Source organism: Bombina bombina, chromosome 3 (genome assembly GCF_027579735.1).
Source record: "Bombina bombina isolate aBomBom1 chromosome 3, aBomBom1.pri, whole genome shotgun sequence".
Lineage (NCBI taxonomy): Eukaryota > Metazoa > Chordata > Amphibia > Anura > Bombinatoridae > Bombina > Bombina bombina.
This window is the reverse complement of record NC_069501.1, coordinates 135153985-135171520: the sequence shown is the minus strand read 5'-3', so window position 1 is coordinate 135171520 and position 17536 is coordinate 135153985. Positions and strand designations below refer to the sequence as shown.

Below are 17536 nucleotides of genomic sequence, written 5' to 3'. Positions count from 1 at the left end.
ATAGTACGTACCAGCACTATTTGAAAATAACAAACTCTTGATTGAATAATGAAAAACTACAGTTAAACACTAAAAAACTCTAAGCCATCTCCGTGGAGATGTTGCCTGTACAACGGCAAAGAGAATGACTGGGGTAGGCGGAGCCTAGGAGGGATCATGTGACCAGCTTTGCTGGGCTCTTTGCCATTTCCTGTTGGGGAAGAGAATATCCCACAAGTAAGGATGACGCCGTGGACCGGACACACCTATGTTGGAGAAAGTGTCAAATTTGTAAAATTTTGAAAAGGTGTGAAGCGAAGACCAAGTCGCAGCCTTGCAAATCTGTTCAACAGAGGCCTCATTTTTAAAGGCCCAGGAGGAAGCCACAGCGCTAGTAGAATGAGCTGTAATCCTTTCAGGAGGCTGCTGTCCAGCAGTCTCATAGGCTAAACGTATTATGCTACGAAGCCAAAAAGAGAGAGAGGTAGCCGAAGCCTTTTGAACTCTTCTCTGTCCAGAGTAAACGACAAACAGGGAAGAAGTTTGACGAAAATCTTTAGTTGCCTGCAAATAGAACTTCAGGGCACGGACTACGTCCAGATTATGCAAAAGTCGTTCCTTCTTTGAAGAAGGGTTAGGACACAGTGATGGAACAACAATCTCTTGATTGATATTCCTGTTAGTAACTACCTTAGGTAAGAACCCAGGTTTAGTACGCAGAACTACCTTGTCTGAATGAAAAATCAGATAAGGAGAATCACAATGTAAGGCAGATAACTCAGAGACTCTTCGAGCCGAGGAAATAGCCATCAAAAACAAAACCTTCCAGGATAACAGCTTGATATCAATGGAATGAAGGGGTTCAAATGGAACGCCTTGAAGAACATTAAGAACTAAGTTTAAGCTCCACGGTGGAGCAACAGTCTTAAACACAGGCTTAATCCTAGTTAAAGCCTGACAAAAAGCCTGAACGTCTGGAACTTCAGCCAGACGTTTGTGTAGAAGAATAGACAGAGCAGAAATCTGTCCCTTTAACGAACTAGCAGATAAGCCCTTTTCTAAACCCTCTTGTAGAAAGGACAATATCCTAGGAATCCTAACCTTACTCCATGAGTAACTCTTGGATTCGCACCAATATAAATATTTACGCCATATCTTATGGTAAATTTTTCTGGTAACAGGCTTCCTAGCCTGTATTAAGGTATCAATAACCGACTCCGAGAAGCCACGCTTTGATAGAATCAAGCGTTCAATCTCCATGCAGTCAGCCTCAGAGAAATTAGATTTGGATGGTTGAAAGGACCCTGAATTAGAAGGTCCTGTCTCAGAGGCAGAGACCACGGTGGACAGGACGACATGTCCACTAGGTCTGCATACTAGGTCCTGCGTGGCCACGCAGGCGCTATCAGAATCACCGAAGCTCTCTCCTGTTTGATCTTGGCAATCAAACGAGGAAGCATCGGGAATGGTGGAAACACATAAGCCATGTTGAAGACCCAAGGGGCTGTCAGAGCATCTATCAGCACCGCTCCCGGGTCCCTGGACCTGGATCCGTAACAAGGAAGCTTGGCGTTCTGGCGAGACGCCATGAGATCCAGATCTGGTTTGCCCCAACGATGAATCAGTTGAGCAAAGACCTCCGGATGAAGTTCCCACTCCCCCGGATGAAAAGTCTGGCGACTTAGAAAATCCGCCTCCCAGTTCTCCACGCCTGGGATGTAAATCGCTGACAGGTGGCAAGAGTGAGACTCTGCCCAGCGAATTATCTTTGAGACTTCCAACATCGCTAGGGAACTTCTGGTTCCCCCTTGATGGTTGATGTAAGCCACAGTTGTGATGTTGTCCGACTGAAATCTGATGAACCTCAGAGTTGCTAACTGAGGCCAAGCTAGGAGAGCATTGAATATTGCTCTTAATTCCAGAATATTTATTGGGAGGAGTTTATCCTCCTGAGTCCATAATCCCTGAGCTTTCAGGGAGTTCGAGACTGAGCCCCAGCCTAGAAGGCTGGCGTCTGTTGTTACAATCGTCCAATCTGGCCTGCGAAAGGTCATCCCCTTGGACAGATGTGGCTGAGAAAGCCACCATAGAAGAGAATCTCTGGTCTCTTGATCCAGATTTAGTAGGGGGGACAAATCTGAGTAATCCCCGTTCCACTGATTTAGCATGCACAATTGCAGCGGTCTGAGATGCAGGCGCGCAAATGGTACTATGTCCATTGCCGCTACCATTAAGACGATTACTTCCATGCACTGAGCTACTGACGGGTGTGGAATGGAATGAAGGACACGGCAAGCATTTAGAAGTTTTGATAACCTGGCCTCTGTCAGGTAAATTTTCATCTCTACAGAATCTATAAGAGTCCCTAGAAAGGGAACTCTTGTAAGTGGTAATAGAGAACTCTTTTCCACGTTCACCTTCCACCCATGCGACCTCAGAAATGCCAGAACTATCTCTGTATGAGACTTGGCAGTTTGAAAACTTGACGCTTGTATCAGAATGTCGTCTAGGTACGGAGTCACCGCTATGCCTCGCGGTCTTAGTACCGCCAGAAGTGAGCCCAGAACTTTTGTAAAGATTCTTGGAGCCGTAGCTAATCCGAAGGGAAGAGCTACAAACTGGTAATGCCTGTCTAGGAAAGCAAATCTTAGGTACCGATAATGATCCTTGTGAATCGGTATGTGAAGGTAGGCATCCTTTAAGTCCACTGTGGTCATGTACTGACCCTCTTGGATCATGGGAAGGATGGTTCGAATAGTTTCCATTTTGAATGATGGAACTCTTAGAAATTTGTTTAGGATTTTTAAGTCCAAGATTGGTCTGAAGGTTCCCTCTTTCTTGGGAACCACAAATAGATTTGAATAAAATCCCTGCGCGTGTTCCGTCTGCGGAACTGGGTGGATCACCCCCATTAGTAAGAGGTCTTGTACACAGCGTAGAAATGCCTCTTTCTTTATTTGGTTTGCTGATAACCTTGAAAGATGAAATCTCCCTCGTGGAGGAGAAGTTTTGAAGTCCAGGAGATATCCCTGAGATATGATCTCCAACGCCCAGGGATCCTGGACATCACTTGCCCAAGCCTGGGCGAAGAGAGAAAGTCTGCCCCCCACTAGATCCGTTTCCGGATAGGGGGCCCTCTCTTCATGCTGTCTTGGGGGCAGCAGCAGGTTTCTTGGCCTGCTTGCCCTTGTTCCAGGACTGGTTAACTTTCCAGCCCTGCCTGTAACGAGCAACAGCTCCTTCCTGTTTTGGAGCGGAGGAAGTTGATGCTGCTCCTGCCTTGAAGTTACGAAAGGCACGAAAATGAGACTGTTTGGCCTTTGATTTGGCCCTGTCCTGAGGTAGAGCATGGCCCTTACCTCCCGTAATGTCAGCTATAATTTCTTTCAAGCCGGGCCCGAATAAGGTCTGCCCTTTGAAAGGAATATTAAGCAATTTAGATTTAGAAGTCACGTCAGCTGACCAGGATTTAAGCCATAGCGATCTGCGCGCTTGGATGGCGAATCCGGAGTTCTTAGCCGTAAGTTTGGTTAAATGTACGACGGCATCAGAAACAAATGCGTTAGCTAGCTTAAGTGCTTTAAGCTTGTTCATAATTTCATCCAATGGAGCTGTGCGAATGGCCTCTTCCAGAGACTCAAACCAGAATGCCGCCGCAGCAGTGACAGGCGCAATGCATGCAAGGGGCTGTAAGATAAAACCTTGTTGAACAAACATTTTCCTAAAGGTAACCCTCTAATTTCTTATCCATTGGATCTGAAAAGGCACAACTATCCTCCACCGGGATAGTGGTACGCTTAGCTAAAGTAGAAACTGCTCCCTCCACCTTAGGGACCGTCTGCCATAAGTCTCGTGTGGTGGCGTCTATAGGAAACATTTTCCTAAATATGGGAGGAGGGGAAAAAGGCACACCAGGTCTATCCCACTCCTTGCTAATAATCTCTGTAAGCCTTTTAGGTATAGGAAACACGTCAGTACACACCGGTACCGCATAGTATCTATCCAACCTACATAATTTTTCTGGAATTGCAACCGTGTTACAATCATTCAGAGCCGCTAATACCTCCCCTAGCAATATGCGGAGGTTCTCAAGCTTAAATTTAAAATTAGAAATCTCTGAATCCAGTCTCCCTGGATCAGATCCGTCACCCACAGAATGAAGCTCTCCGTCTTCACGTTCTGCAAACTGTGACGCAGTATCTGACATGGCTCTCACCTCATCCGCGCGCTCTGTCCTTAACCCAGAGCTATCGCGCTTGCCTCTTAATTCTGGCAATTTAGATAATACTTCTGTCATAACAGTAGCCATGTCTTGCAAAGTGATTTGTAAGGGCCTCCCTGATGTACTTGGCGCCACAAAATCACGCACCTCCTGAGCGGGAGGCGAAGGTACTGACACGTGAAAAGAGTTAGTCGGCATAACTTCCCCCTCGTTGTCTGGTGATAATTTCTTTACATGTAAAGATTGACTTTTATTTAAAGTAGCATCAATGCAATTAGTACACAAATTTCTATTGGGCTCCACATTGGCCTTTAAACATAGTGAACAAAGAGATTCATCTGTGTCAGACATGTTTAAACAGACTAGCAATGAGACTAGCAAGCTTGGAAATATTTTTCTAAATAAATTTACAAGCAATATAAAAAACGCTACTGTGCCTTTAAGAAGCACAAAAATCTGTCACAGTTGAAATAACAATGAACCAAAATAGTTATAGCAACCAATTTTTCACAGTAAATGTATTAAGTTAGCAAAGGATTGCACCCACCAGCAAATGGATGATTAACCCCTTAATACCCAAAAACGGATAACAATTTAATAATTAACGTTTTTCTCACAGTCAAAACACACTGTCACAGGTCTGCTGTGACTGATTACCTCCCTCAAAATGAATTTTGAAGACCCCTGAGCTCTCTAGAGACGATCTGGATCATGGAGGATGAAGTAGACAGATTGTGACTGAATTTTTACTGCGCAAAAAAGCGCTAAAATAGGCCCCTCCCACTCATATTACAACAGTGGGGAAGCTCAGAAAACTGTTTCTATGCAGAAAACAAAGATGGCCATGTGGTAAAAATCATGCCCCAATAAGTTTTTATCACCAAGTACCTTACAAAAAACGATTAACATGCCAGTAAACGTTTTAAACATACATTTGAAAAGTTATGAATTGTTATTAATAAGCCTGCTACCAGTCGCTTTCACTGCAGTTAAGGCTCATACATTATTTCAGTATTAACAGTATTTTCAGAGTCAATTCCATTCCTTAGAAAAATACATTCAGTGTACACACACTCATCAGCCTAATACCAGTCGCTATCACTGCATTTAAGGCTGAACTTACGTTACATTGGTATCAGCAGTATTTTCTCAGTCAATTCCATTCCTCAGAAAAATAATTACTGCACATACCTCGTTTGCAGGGGGGCCCTGCATGCTATTCCCCTTCTCTGAAGTTACCTCACTCCTCAGATGAGAACAGCCAGTGGATCTTAGTTGCGTCTGCTAAGATCATAGAAAACGCAGGCAGATTCTTCTTCTAATGCTGCCTGAGAATAAACAGCACACTCCGGTGCCATTTAAAATAACAAACTTTTGATTGTAGAAATAAACTAAGTTAAAAAACACCACAGACCTCTCACAGCGACCTATCTTTAGTTAGGCTGCAAGAGAATGACTGAATATGACATGTGAGGGGAGGAGCTATATAGCAGCTCTGCTTGGGTGATCCTCTTGCAGCTTCCTGTTAGGAAGAGATATATTCCATAAGTAATGGATGACCCGTGGACTGACTACACTTAACAAGAGAAATGTTATTCTTTATCTGGATCATGAAAGAAAATGTTGGGGTTTCATGTCACTTTTAAGCCATTAATAAACTAAAAGAAGCTTAATTGTACAAATTATCATTAAATACATTTATGTTAAATTATGCAATTATTTGTGCTTTTGACGGCATTAAATAATAAATATTACACTGCCCCCATCCGGCTACTTAATAATACCACACGGATGGCAGCATTTTCTGTTGAGAACACTGGGTACTAATAATTATGTACATGCCCTATATACCTTAGATTACAGGGAATACAACTGTGTGATTGTGCACTCACCTCTTGGCAGTATTGAAGGATGCCTTCCTTGGATCCAATGCAACTCTTGGTCCCAGTTGCATCATATTCCCATTTTCCATTCTGAACATTCATGTGCATATTGAGTTTTCCACAGAACATAGCAATCTGTGGCTCTGCCAACAAGCCAGCGTTTCCATCTGCAGGCACCTAACAAAGGAACAAAATGCCACATCAGTAAAGGTACAGGGTCATGCAGAAATAAGATCACATTAGCTACAAGAAATAACTAAAAAGTGCACAACTTAGCAGATAGTAAAAAGAAATTTACAACCCATGCATTGGCTTTAATTTGAAGGGAATTAACAACCCACCGCTCATATTTTACAGCTATGTGTTAAATTCTAGCTCAACTGATCCAGCTTAAATTCATAGAAACATGAGGTTATTCTATCCATCCTCCCAGGAAAATATCATTTAGCTTTATGTTTACAGCAGTTAAAGGACCACTCAAAGCAGTAGAATTGCTTAATTAACATGTGAAATAAAAAGACAATCACAGACTAGTATACGTATACCCTGTGAGCTTGTGCACATGCTCAGTAGGATCTTGTTCCCCGGTATAAATACTGTGCAAAATGTGATAATGGAAGTCAATTGGAAAGTGTCATAAAATGCATGCTCTTTCTGAATCATAAAAGTTTATTTTGACCCTTTAAAAAAACACTAAACAAAAGCATTATTTTGCACTGGGGTTCTATGTTCTCCTTATTACTGTTTTTCAGCAGCATATGCACATATGTTGTGAGTGCCCGTGCACCAGCATTCATACACCACACCTTTTCAGAGTGTCAGCAGTGGCTTGTAGTCTTCCCTGACACAATAAACATCACCACCAGCTCTCTAGAGCATCAGGATTCAAACGCACTGCCTGCTCAGTCACACCTAGCATATGCGTGTAATGACGTGCGGTAAGGTCAGGGGATGGTGAGGCACTGGCGATGATATGCCTGAGAAACTCATATATGAACCCAATATAGGTAGCTTAAATTTGCAATTGCACACACACAAACATACACACAGAAGACATACACACACAAACATACACACAGTAATGCACAAACAAACATACACACAGGGACACACACAGACATACACACAGGGACACATACAAACAGGGATACAAAAACACAGGGACACACAAAGATACACACAGACACACACGGACACACAAACACACACAAACATACACACAGACACACACACACACACATGGACACACAAGGACACAAACATACAGGGGGGCACGCACACACAAACACAGTCACACACACACACAAACCATGCTTCCTCCATTCCCTTTTCTGCTACACATAAGGCCAGGTAAATGAGCAGGACCAGGGGTATATCCTGCTTTATGGGAGACTAGACAAGAGGTTTCTCGCATTGCTTATCTAGGTGCAGATAAGTCTGATAATATAAAGATAATTAAATAAAAAATATCATAAAAAGAAAACAAAACTCCACAGAATGAAAATATAGAAACTAAATGATTAATAAGGGACAACTGTAATATAATACTCTCCCAGAAGTAGAGAGAAAAATAGCTAAAAACATAAGAAAAGGACAACAGTCACTATAAAACAATTGTATGCACAAATGCACATTTCAAAACAACCACATTCAACTGGAGTCAAACAACTCCAGTCAGTTCATTCTTCTTGTGCTGTCAATCACCAGTAGAACATACATGACCGGCGTTGATTGGCTGAGGTTCCCAGTCCCAGCAAAATAAGAGGCCTCACTAGAGATGCCTCTATAATAGGTTTTTCAGCCGCGCTGCAGCTACAAATAACCACAGGGTGGCGCAGCAGAGAGGCTGGTGATAAAAATGTATGGAAAATATAGAGAGAAAGCATAACCTGCTGCCTCTATTGCGCAATATTAGAAAATTGTGAGAGAAAAAAAAATATTTTTTAATAAAATTTTATTTTTAATTTCAAGTTGCCGCAAATGGCAGGTGCAGCAGTGCCTCACCTGCCTCCTATGAGTGCACAGGCGTGTATGCTACTGAAACAGCAATAATTTTTACTAAAAGCATTTTTACTAATGAAAGTATATTGCAAAAGATATCCTTCAGTTTAAAATGTAAATGCATTCTTGTGCATTTCAATTTTGACCTTCTATCCCTTTAACATTAAAGTAGTTATGAGATTTGTTTCTTTCCAAAAAGTTGGTACAAATTGAGACAAAAAAAAATTAAACATCCATAAAAAAAAATCTGTAAAAAAATAAATAAATCAGTGAATAAATACAAGTACTGCCTCTCTCTCTTCATTATCTATAGACTAAGGATATTAGTTATGCAGACTCCTACTGTATAATTTATTCATTTATCTGGCTATACTGCTGGGGAGCTTCAAACAGTACAATGTGATCACTGTATGTAATCCGGCTTAAGTGTATTACAATACCATATTCAAAACATTGTTCACTGAATATATATTTTAATGACTGCAAAAGTCAAATATAACAACCTGCCATGAAATTATTAATATTTTTGCGCTCAAAGACTTTTCAAAACATTTTACATAAAAAGCCACATGTTAAATTGCATGAAATTGCTATACAGAAGAAATAAAATCTTGCTGATGGAAGTAAAAGGGATTCACAATTCTTTTTATTACATCTTAAAATAACCATACAGATTGTTTTCCCATTTTTCAAAAAGGTAAGGATGTTATAAAACATATCATTAAAGGTGCATTGCATTTGTGCCAGTACTAGGGCCATAATAAAAACAGTGTATTTAATTGGAATATACTAAACGTATCAATTAATATACTGATTCACTAGACGTACATTTGGCAGTTTCGTTCAGTGAGGAATGTGGAAGAAGGTGGCCGCTCGCGGCATTTATCTCTTTTCGGAAAGAGCCAAATGCACATGCCTATGATTCACCTATGTATTTATACACTACACTTTCCCTGTCAGCGGTAGAGCTGAATTTGTATCCTGCTTTTCTATTCTTTATTATTCAGAAATGTGCGTCATTTAATATCAAAATCATTATACCAGCAAACAACAGTACTACAGTATTTTAAAAATACTTTTGAGACAATTTTTGTTTATTAAAAAGGTACAGTAAAGTCAACATTAAACTTTCATGATTCAGACAGAGCATGGCGTTTTAAACAGCTTTACAATTTAATTCTATTTGTTAATTTGCTTCATTCTTTTTTGTATCCTTTGTTGAAAAGCATACCTAGCTAGCCTTAAGGGCAACAATGTATTCCTGGAAGCTAGCTGCTGATTGGTAGCTGCACATATATACCCCTTATCATTGGTTCAGCTTTCTCCCGATAGTGCATTGCTGCTTAACCCTTTAACGACACACGTCGTACAGGGTACGTCAAACACAAACTGATCTTTAAAGACCAACAACGTACCCTGTATGTTGTTAGGGGTTTAAAGCGCCTGGAAGTGATCCTGATCGCTTCCAGACGCTTTCAAGGTATTGCCGTGATGCCTTGAAATTGAGACATCACTGCAATACCTTTTATGGTACACCGATGCAGAGAGGGCCACTCTGTGGCCCTCTCTATATCGGCCAGTGATGTGCCGATTGTTGGTGGGTGAGAGCAGCTGCAGGTGGGCATTTGGATTAGCCCATCGCTGGATCACTTCCGCTAGCCATGCCGGATTCCTCCCCGGTGCGTGCGAGAGCGCGCAAGGGGGCTGGGGGCGTGTGCGTATGAGTGCGTTCGCGATCTGCACTATGTGCTTGATTCAAGTCTTGGTGGGAGCGGGTGTTGGGAGAGGGAGAGGGAAATTGTGTTTTTAAAAAATGGATCTGGGAGAGGGGGAGGGGGTATTGAGGGGGGCAGCTACACTACAGAAAAATAAAAAAAATTATATAAATAAAAAACACATTTTGAAAAGTGGGTACTGGTTTCTTAACAGAGTTTCCATCTTTTATCCATGGGCTCTTTAAACGAAGAACTATCCTCAATCGGGATAGTAGTACAATATATAAAAAACTAGCTCTACCAAAACTAGGAAGAGTTGATAGAGTTAGCCAGACTACTCCTGAATATCTTGCCTGCGCTTATAGCACTTGGCAGTGCATCTCTAAATGTGAGTTGAATATTTCTGTCCTACATCTTTTTATGAATAAATATATTACGCTATCGCAGTTTGTTTTTTATTCATCCTAGGGAAGAAATAACACCACAGAAGCTGTTGCCTTTGAAAGCCAGCATACTCTAAAATGTCTGGCCTGCCTGCACAGCACTTGATAGTGCTTTCCTAAATGTGAGTGCACTTTCATCACCTTTTATTATATCTTGCAATTTTTGAACCTACTACGCTATGGGCGCCTTCTCTTTGTTTATTTTTATATAAGGATAGTAGTACATTTAGCAAGGGTGAAGATAACGCCATCCCATTTAGGGACAGAACCTCACAACTCCATTGAGAGTCCAGGACCGGGGACAATTTGTTAAAGGGAGAAAAGAAATCCAATCCTGTCCTATTCATTCTTAATAATGTTCGCCATTTAACAGAAGCAGGGAAGGATAAGGTACCATCCTGACCTCAAACTCTATCCAATTTAGGAATTAAAGGTTCAACAGGCAATTTGGCCTCTGGAACCTCTGAATTCATCAAAAACTTCCTTTAGAAGAAAGCGCAAATTCCTAAACTAAAGTCTGGTTCCTCCGCAGCCGGAGGTTTAGAGGCAGCAGACTCCAACCCCAAATATTCAAACTCTGAAGTCTCAGAAAGAACTTCATCCTCAGATAACCCTCAGTTAAATCCAATAAATTAGCTGATGTACTCTGGGAAGGAGTGCAATATGTAACCTTTCGCTTGCGCTTAGCAGGGCGAGGTAAAGCATTAAAGGCCGCAGACACCGCAGTCTGAAATGCGCAGTAACGTCTGGTGAAAAAAGGCCCCCTCCAGATGGAGGATCAGCAATGCTACGGGAAAACTGCATGTGTAGAGATATAAGAATGTAGGGCTACGCACCGCACTAGACGACAACTCCTCAGAGGTGGATGGCTCCGTAGTATCAAACATGTCTGATATTATCACATTATAAAGGCATATGGAACATAAGTGAGAGGGTGGAACTAAGGCCTCCTCACCATATAAACAGGAATTACTCATTAGGAATGGAGGTAGTACCCTCTAAAGTAACAGAATCCTCCATCGCTAGTGCAATAACCGGAGAACTAGAGAAATAAAACATCTTATTTTATTCAAAAAACCGTCACCCTTATACTCCAATGGCTGGGGCACTCACCACCTCCTATGACCCAGACAGTACAGAGATTTATGTCTCCTCTCGGATAGACATCCGTTCAGGAAAAAGGGAATGAATCACATGGTGCACAATGCAGGACGTCCCTGCTATGAGAAAGCGCACCAAGCTTATAAGCTGCATGGCTCTCAAAGTGAAAGTTAAACCTGTATATTCCATAACAGCCTATGAGCCCATAACATCTCACACATAAAAGCAGCATAAAAATAAGATTATTCCACCCTGTTCAATAATCCCCCTAAGGATATATTAACCCTTGATTCTATACAGATAAAAGGAGTCACACTGTGAAATGATCTTACCAGAATTTACGCTGTGGAACAGGAACACGGCCCTTCAAGTGTGACGGATAGTAGCATTGCTTCTGACATGTACTTGAGTGACGAAAACAGGCAGCGAAACTCGTCAACGCTGATTGCCTATGGAGCTGTTAATATGAGTCGGGATGGTTTCGAAGAAAGACTCTCCCTGCATCTCCAGACTCTAAGTTCCATCCATGCTCTCACTGAGAGGCTGATAGGACTACTTAAAACTAAAAATGGCCTTGTCCTTAAGGGGTTAATTCAACGAAGCATACAAAGAGAATGAAGCATATTTGATAATAGTAGGAAAGTTGTTTAAAACTGTATGCTCTATCTCAGTGCTTTCCAAACTGTGTGTCGGGACACACTAGTGTGTCGGCAGCAGTGTGTAGGTGTGTCCCTGCTTCAGCACACATTTTTTTTTTTTTGGTTTTTGACTTTCCGCCTGCCTGCTACGCATATCACATGGTTGACTCGTGATTGATACCTAGGGGGACACAGATCATCTTAACCTATTGGCACAGCTCAGTGGGAACTGAAACTATTCCCATTGGCGGCACATTGGCTCCTGACTGCACGTGTAGTTTCCTTAATTGGCTCGTGACTGCATGTATAGTCAGTGAGTGGGACAGCAGTGTGTATGCAGCGCGGGCAGTAGTCAATTGGACTCACCGAGCTCTGAGGGCGGCAGCTTAAACGCTGAGTTGAAGTCAGTGGGTTTTTTTTGCAACTAGCTCCCAGTAGTGCATTGCTGCTCCTGCTCTTGATATATGGATGGGAAGTGAAAGCTTAAAAATGCTTGATGATGAAATGCGAGTGTCTTTATCTAATATTCCACTAAATATTCAGAAATTGTGTTCATCCCATCAACCTCATACATCCTATTAAAATAGTTAGTAGCTATTGGTGTTATTAAACTTTTTTTTATTCTTGCACATACTTACTGTTACTTGTAAATATGTCATTATTATATAATTTATGTATGTGTCTATCTCTTAAAACAAGTTAGTTTAACCTCCTTTTTGCTAGTACAACTAAATTACTGTGTCGCAAAATTATGTAATTCTAAAAATGTGTGTCACCAACATGACAAGTTTGGAAAGCTCTGCTCTATCTGTATCATTAAAGAAAAATGTTGTGTTTCCCCTGCCTTCAAGCAGTTTCAGTCTCCAGTTTATGCCTCACCATGAATTAGTAAATAGACTTCCTAATATTGCAAAGATCAGATCAAAACCGTCACTAAATTTTAAACAACCAGAACAGAAATGATTTTACAACGCACATGTCCTCTGCATTGCAACATTTATTTATCTTGTGACCTCAGTCACCCATCTGAAAGAACTTAATCTGCCCATCTGTAAGAAACGGTGAGATTGGGCTTGCCGATGACGCTTGCAGGTAGAACAATGCCTTTGAGCGCCTAGTTATGCCTGTTGTATGTCTGTTATAGGAATTACATTGTTCCCTACCTTTTATGCTGATTAGATTGTGATTATGTTTTTTAGTTACTACTACACATTTTCTCTGCACCTCATGGCTCCATGGTCAGTTTGTAATTTTTCCTGGATGTACCGGCTTATGCCATTATGCGAGGAATTTGTATATGATAATCAATGCTCTTTTAGCCCCATCCATCTTTTTTTTCTATATTATGTTTTTAAGTTTCAAGGTTAATAATAAAGATGTTTGCTTAGTGTTTGATATCCCACTCCTTTCTATCTAGAGTATTGCCTTAATCTGTGCCCCTAAACAGCTCAACTTCTAATGCTAAAACTTAAAGGGACACTTTTCAATCTTTTAATACCACAGAAAGCAATGGCAAAAAAAAAATATAAAGCCTTTAGCCACTTGTGGAAATGTTAATTGATGTTTGCAGGAAATTCTAAAGTGCATTTCTGCATGAGTATGGCAATATTCTGTGTGTAAAATTAATGAGAGCAAAAGCATTACCCTTACAAAGCACTACCACCATCTATAAATTTGCTTTTACTTTTAAAAAAAAAAAAAAGGTGAAAAAAATATTGATTTCCTGTTTCCGAGCCACATATTTATTTATGGGCAACAGCTAGCTTATGTTTCACTACAGAGTAAATGCCTTCATAAAATACAATGCATATATACTTCAAGGTTCATAAAAAGGCAACCCAAAGAAAAATCTCATGAAAATAAAGTCATCGTTCTTCACAAATAGTTACTATAAATTCAAAATCATTCTAAAGACAAAAAAAGCGTAAAGTATTTTTTAAACTCAATAGCTTACAGAAGAAATCTCAAATATTTATTTGTATTCTTTATTACATGGGAATAATGTTTTATAACATTAAACAAGGGTTTTTTTCTATGTATTTAGTATAGTTTTGCATTACAAGACCAGAAATCCAATCAATCTAAACATAAACAGACATTATTATAGAATCACTTTCTTTCAGTGTTGTACCTACAAGTGTGTATTTTCAAATAAAAAATAAAAATAAATCAATTAAATTAAGTGAATAAGGATTTTCATGCTAGTTAAGATGTGCATTATCTGGCAAAAAAGCTGCTGAGGTTGTCCATATCAGCCAATGTGCAATAAATACTGTGGTATGCAGTATACATTTTCTGCTAGCTATAATATCAATTTAATTATGGTTTTTATGCACATTTTGAATGCATCACTGCTGCTCTTTCATATACAGATTTTCTTTTTAGCGTTACATCCTTAAAAGCTCATTTTATTGTATAATTTTATGATTATTAAAAACATAGTTATATGAAAGCAGATGTGCAATGATAAAATAGTCTAACGTATTAGAGCATTTCTCTTTTTGCCCTTATATGTCCCATTATAACTAAATATCAACAGTGGATATATCTATTTATATAGGGGGCACACAGGGTTCCACAAAGAAAAGTAGAGGCCAAAAACCAGGCTAGTAAAACAATTGAAGTGTTCATCTATATGTAAATAGTAAAGGGGTGATCACAGATAGGAGGCACATGGGGCCAGCCATAATGTTGGAGGTCATGTGCCCCCTATAGCTTCCTACAGAGATACTAACTTAAATCAAATGTTCAGGATGGTATTGGTAGGGTAAAATCACCTTCTGCTCCCTATTCGTTCTTTAAATATTCCGAATTTCCCTTTTGCCCTCCTTTTTCTTCCTTCTCCTTACACTTCAAAGAGCACTAAACATGTAAGAATGGCACTAGATTTTGAGGTGTAGCAGTGTGTAGTAGTGAATATCCCCTCCCCAAGGAACCCCATAGAGCAGCTACTATGAGTCTCTGGCAACAACTTGTTGGAAAAAACAGAACTATAAATAATAGTGCAGTAGTGTAAGAAGAATTAACAGCAGTTGGCAAATCCAGATAAACTATATTAGAGGGTTTGTGTAATGTTGGTAATGCCCAGTATACCCAATGAAATCTGAATTGGCATTATAGTCAGATTTTTTAAAAAAATAAACTGAAAACACAAGGATAGATACAGTATTTGAAACCTGTCATGGTTTTTTGTTTCTGAATAAGCATGAGAAACATTCTAACTTACTTTACTATACACCCTGTAATGCATCAATCATGTATTCATTATTTTGTTTATGGTGCTACTTTAACTGAAATATCACTTTAAGAAAAGCAGCACAGTGAAGCACTATATGAAATATGTCACATTATTGGAAATCTCATCAAGTTGTACAGCCATCTGTTTCTATTTTCTCCCCAGCACATTGAAAGAACAGTCTCTTATGTCGATGTTTAATCTACATAAATTCTCAGACGAAGATTTAGTCCATTCATCAGCAGTTATTTTGACAGATTATACATATAAAATTATATGGAGGCTGTATATTCATGCAATAGATGGGCAAGAGGAATCAGATAATAGATTATTTGCCCTCTAAATATTAAAGGATTGTGCTTCTTACCACACACAACCCCAATTGTTATAATTTTGCATCAAAACGTAAACCCAAAGTAGAGTAAATTTATTTTTGTGAAAGATCACACTAGTGTTTTGTAACATGACCAGAATGTACTTAATATGATGAACACTTTTAACGGGACAGTCTACTCCAGAATTTTTGTTTAAAAAGATAGATAATCCCTTTATTACCCATTCACCCAATTTTGCATAACCAACATGGTTAGGTTATATTAATATACTTTTTACTAGGGTTGCCACCCGTCCCTTAAAATATAGAACACTTATAAGTTACACATGCTGCAGGGTGTGCAGGGAGTAATATTAATAGTGCTGTCTAGAAACACAATATATGGTCCTCCCTGCACACCCTGCAGCATGTGTAACTCATAAGTGTCCAGGAAATCATGGCTGAGATGGCAACCCTACTTTTTACCTCTGTGATTACCTTGTATCTAAGTCTCTGCAAACTGCCCTCTTATTTCAGCACGATTTCCAGACTATATTTTAGACAATCAGTGCTGACTCATTCGTAACTCCACAGGAGTGAGCACAGTGTTATCTATATGACACACATTAGCTAGCACTGTCTTGCTGTGAAAAGCTAAAGAAATGCACTTAGATAAAAGGCAGCCTGCATAGGCTTAGAAACAAGCAGAGATTAAGAGTTTTAAAAAATGTCAGCTGTGCAAAGCTGGGGAATGGGTAGTAAAGGCGTTATATTTTGGAGTAGACTGTCCCTTTAATTATACAGTAGTATGATTCTTGTTCTATGATAATCCAGATTTTGTTACTTTTCGAAAAAAATACAAAATGAACATAAAAGTATTTACTTTTTGGTGAACTTCAAATTAGACTAAACCAGGACCAGAAGCCTGATGAAACAGCCACTGGTGGCTGAGAAACGCGTTGCTACTTGTTTTTAATATTTTTAATAAAGTGAGTTGATTACTTTTACCACTTGCTGCCATAATATAGTGATATCATTTGGAAACATTATATTGGGTCACCATTTTTTCTTTGCTGGATTCCTGGAGTCTCCTGACTATCTGTGATTAAGTCTGTTTGGTGACTATATTGATCCCAGCCTGCTCCAATAGCATCAAAGGAGATGCTTCAACAAATGTGAGTGCATTTTAACACTTAATATCATTCTACTTGGGTCAAACAGTACTGGGCCATATAGGCACCCTGTGTTTTCTACTACTATTTACAGATCTCCAGATATTTTCGGGAGGCCAGTCTTCTGTGTGACTGTTATTGATCCCAGACTGCTCCATTTGCACTACTAGAGGTGCTCCACCTCATGTGAGTGTATCTGACACACATAATAATTGTTTTTCTGTACCAAACAATATTGGGCCATGTGGCGCATCTGTCTTCTTATATTGTCTTTAAACCAGGACTTGACTTATCCTGCACCGTGGAAAGTAAGAGGAGCAAGGATGAGGTATAACAGCCACACCTCTCCCTTTCATGTGGTGTGCATGTCTAGCACAGCTGCTCATCATTTAATAGCAGAACTAGGATTCCCAACAAACAGTAATGAAACCTAACCCCAACTACAGTGAATGGAACAATTCAAAATTTCCACATTAATGTGTTAGTGTTATGCAAGAAAAGTATAAAAACTAAAATAGTAAGTAACTTTTATGGATAGTAAAACAACTTTACAAAATCCTTTCATTATTTCTTGTGCAACCTTTTCGTGTAATTTAAGTCTGTAAACTGTGAATTTTCCAGTCCTGCAAACCAAAAGTGCACATGAACGCTGTCTTCTGCAAATAAGTAGAGGGCGGAGTTTGACCAATGAAAAACCATTGCAGCAAACAAGGAGTTAATCTGTTTCAGTAATATCCAGATTCTGCTAATATGTTAATCAAATAAGAAGGGGTTTACAGTCCCTTTAAACACAAATATTCCTGAAGTAAATGGTCATTCTACTTATATGGACAC

The 17536-nt window shown here is 39.7% G+C and overlaps 1 protein-coding gene across 4 annotated transcripts in view; it reads right to left on the bottom strand.

Moving 5' to 3' along the window:
* The window catches only part of APP (amyloid beta precursor protein), a 542079-nt gene that overhangs the window by 423187 nt on the left and 101356 nt on the right, over positions 1-17536 (bottom strand). For all 4 annotated transcript variants that reach the window (XM_053706002.1, XM_053706000.1, XM_053706001.1 and 1 more), the window contains exon 2: positions 6094-6261. In XM_053706002.1, coding sequence (XP_053561977.1) covers positions 6094-6261 — 168 coding nt within the window. The remainder of the gene's footprint in view (positions 1-6093; positions 6262-17536) is intronic.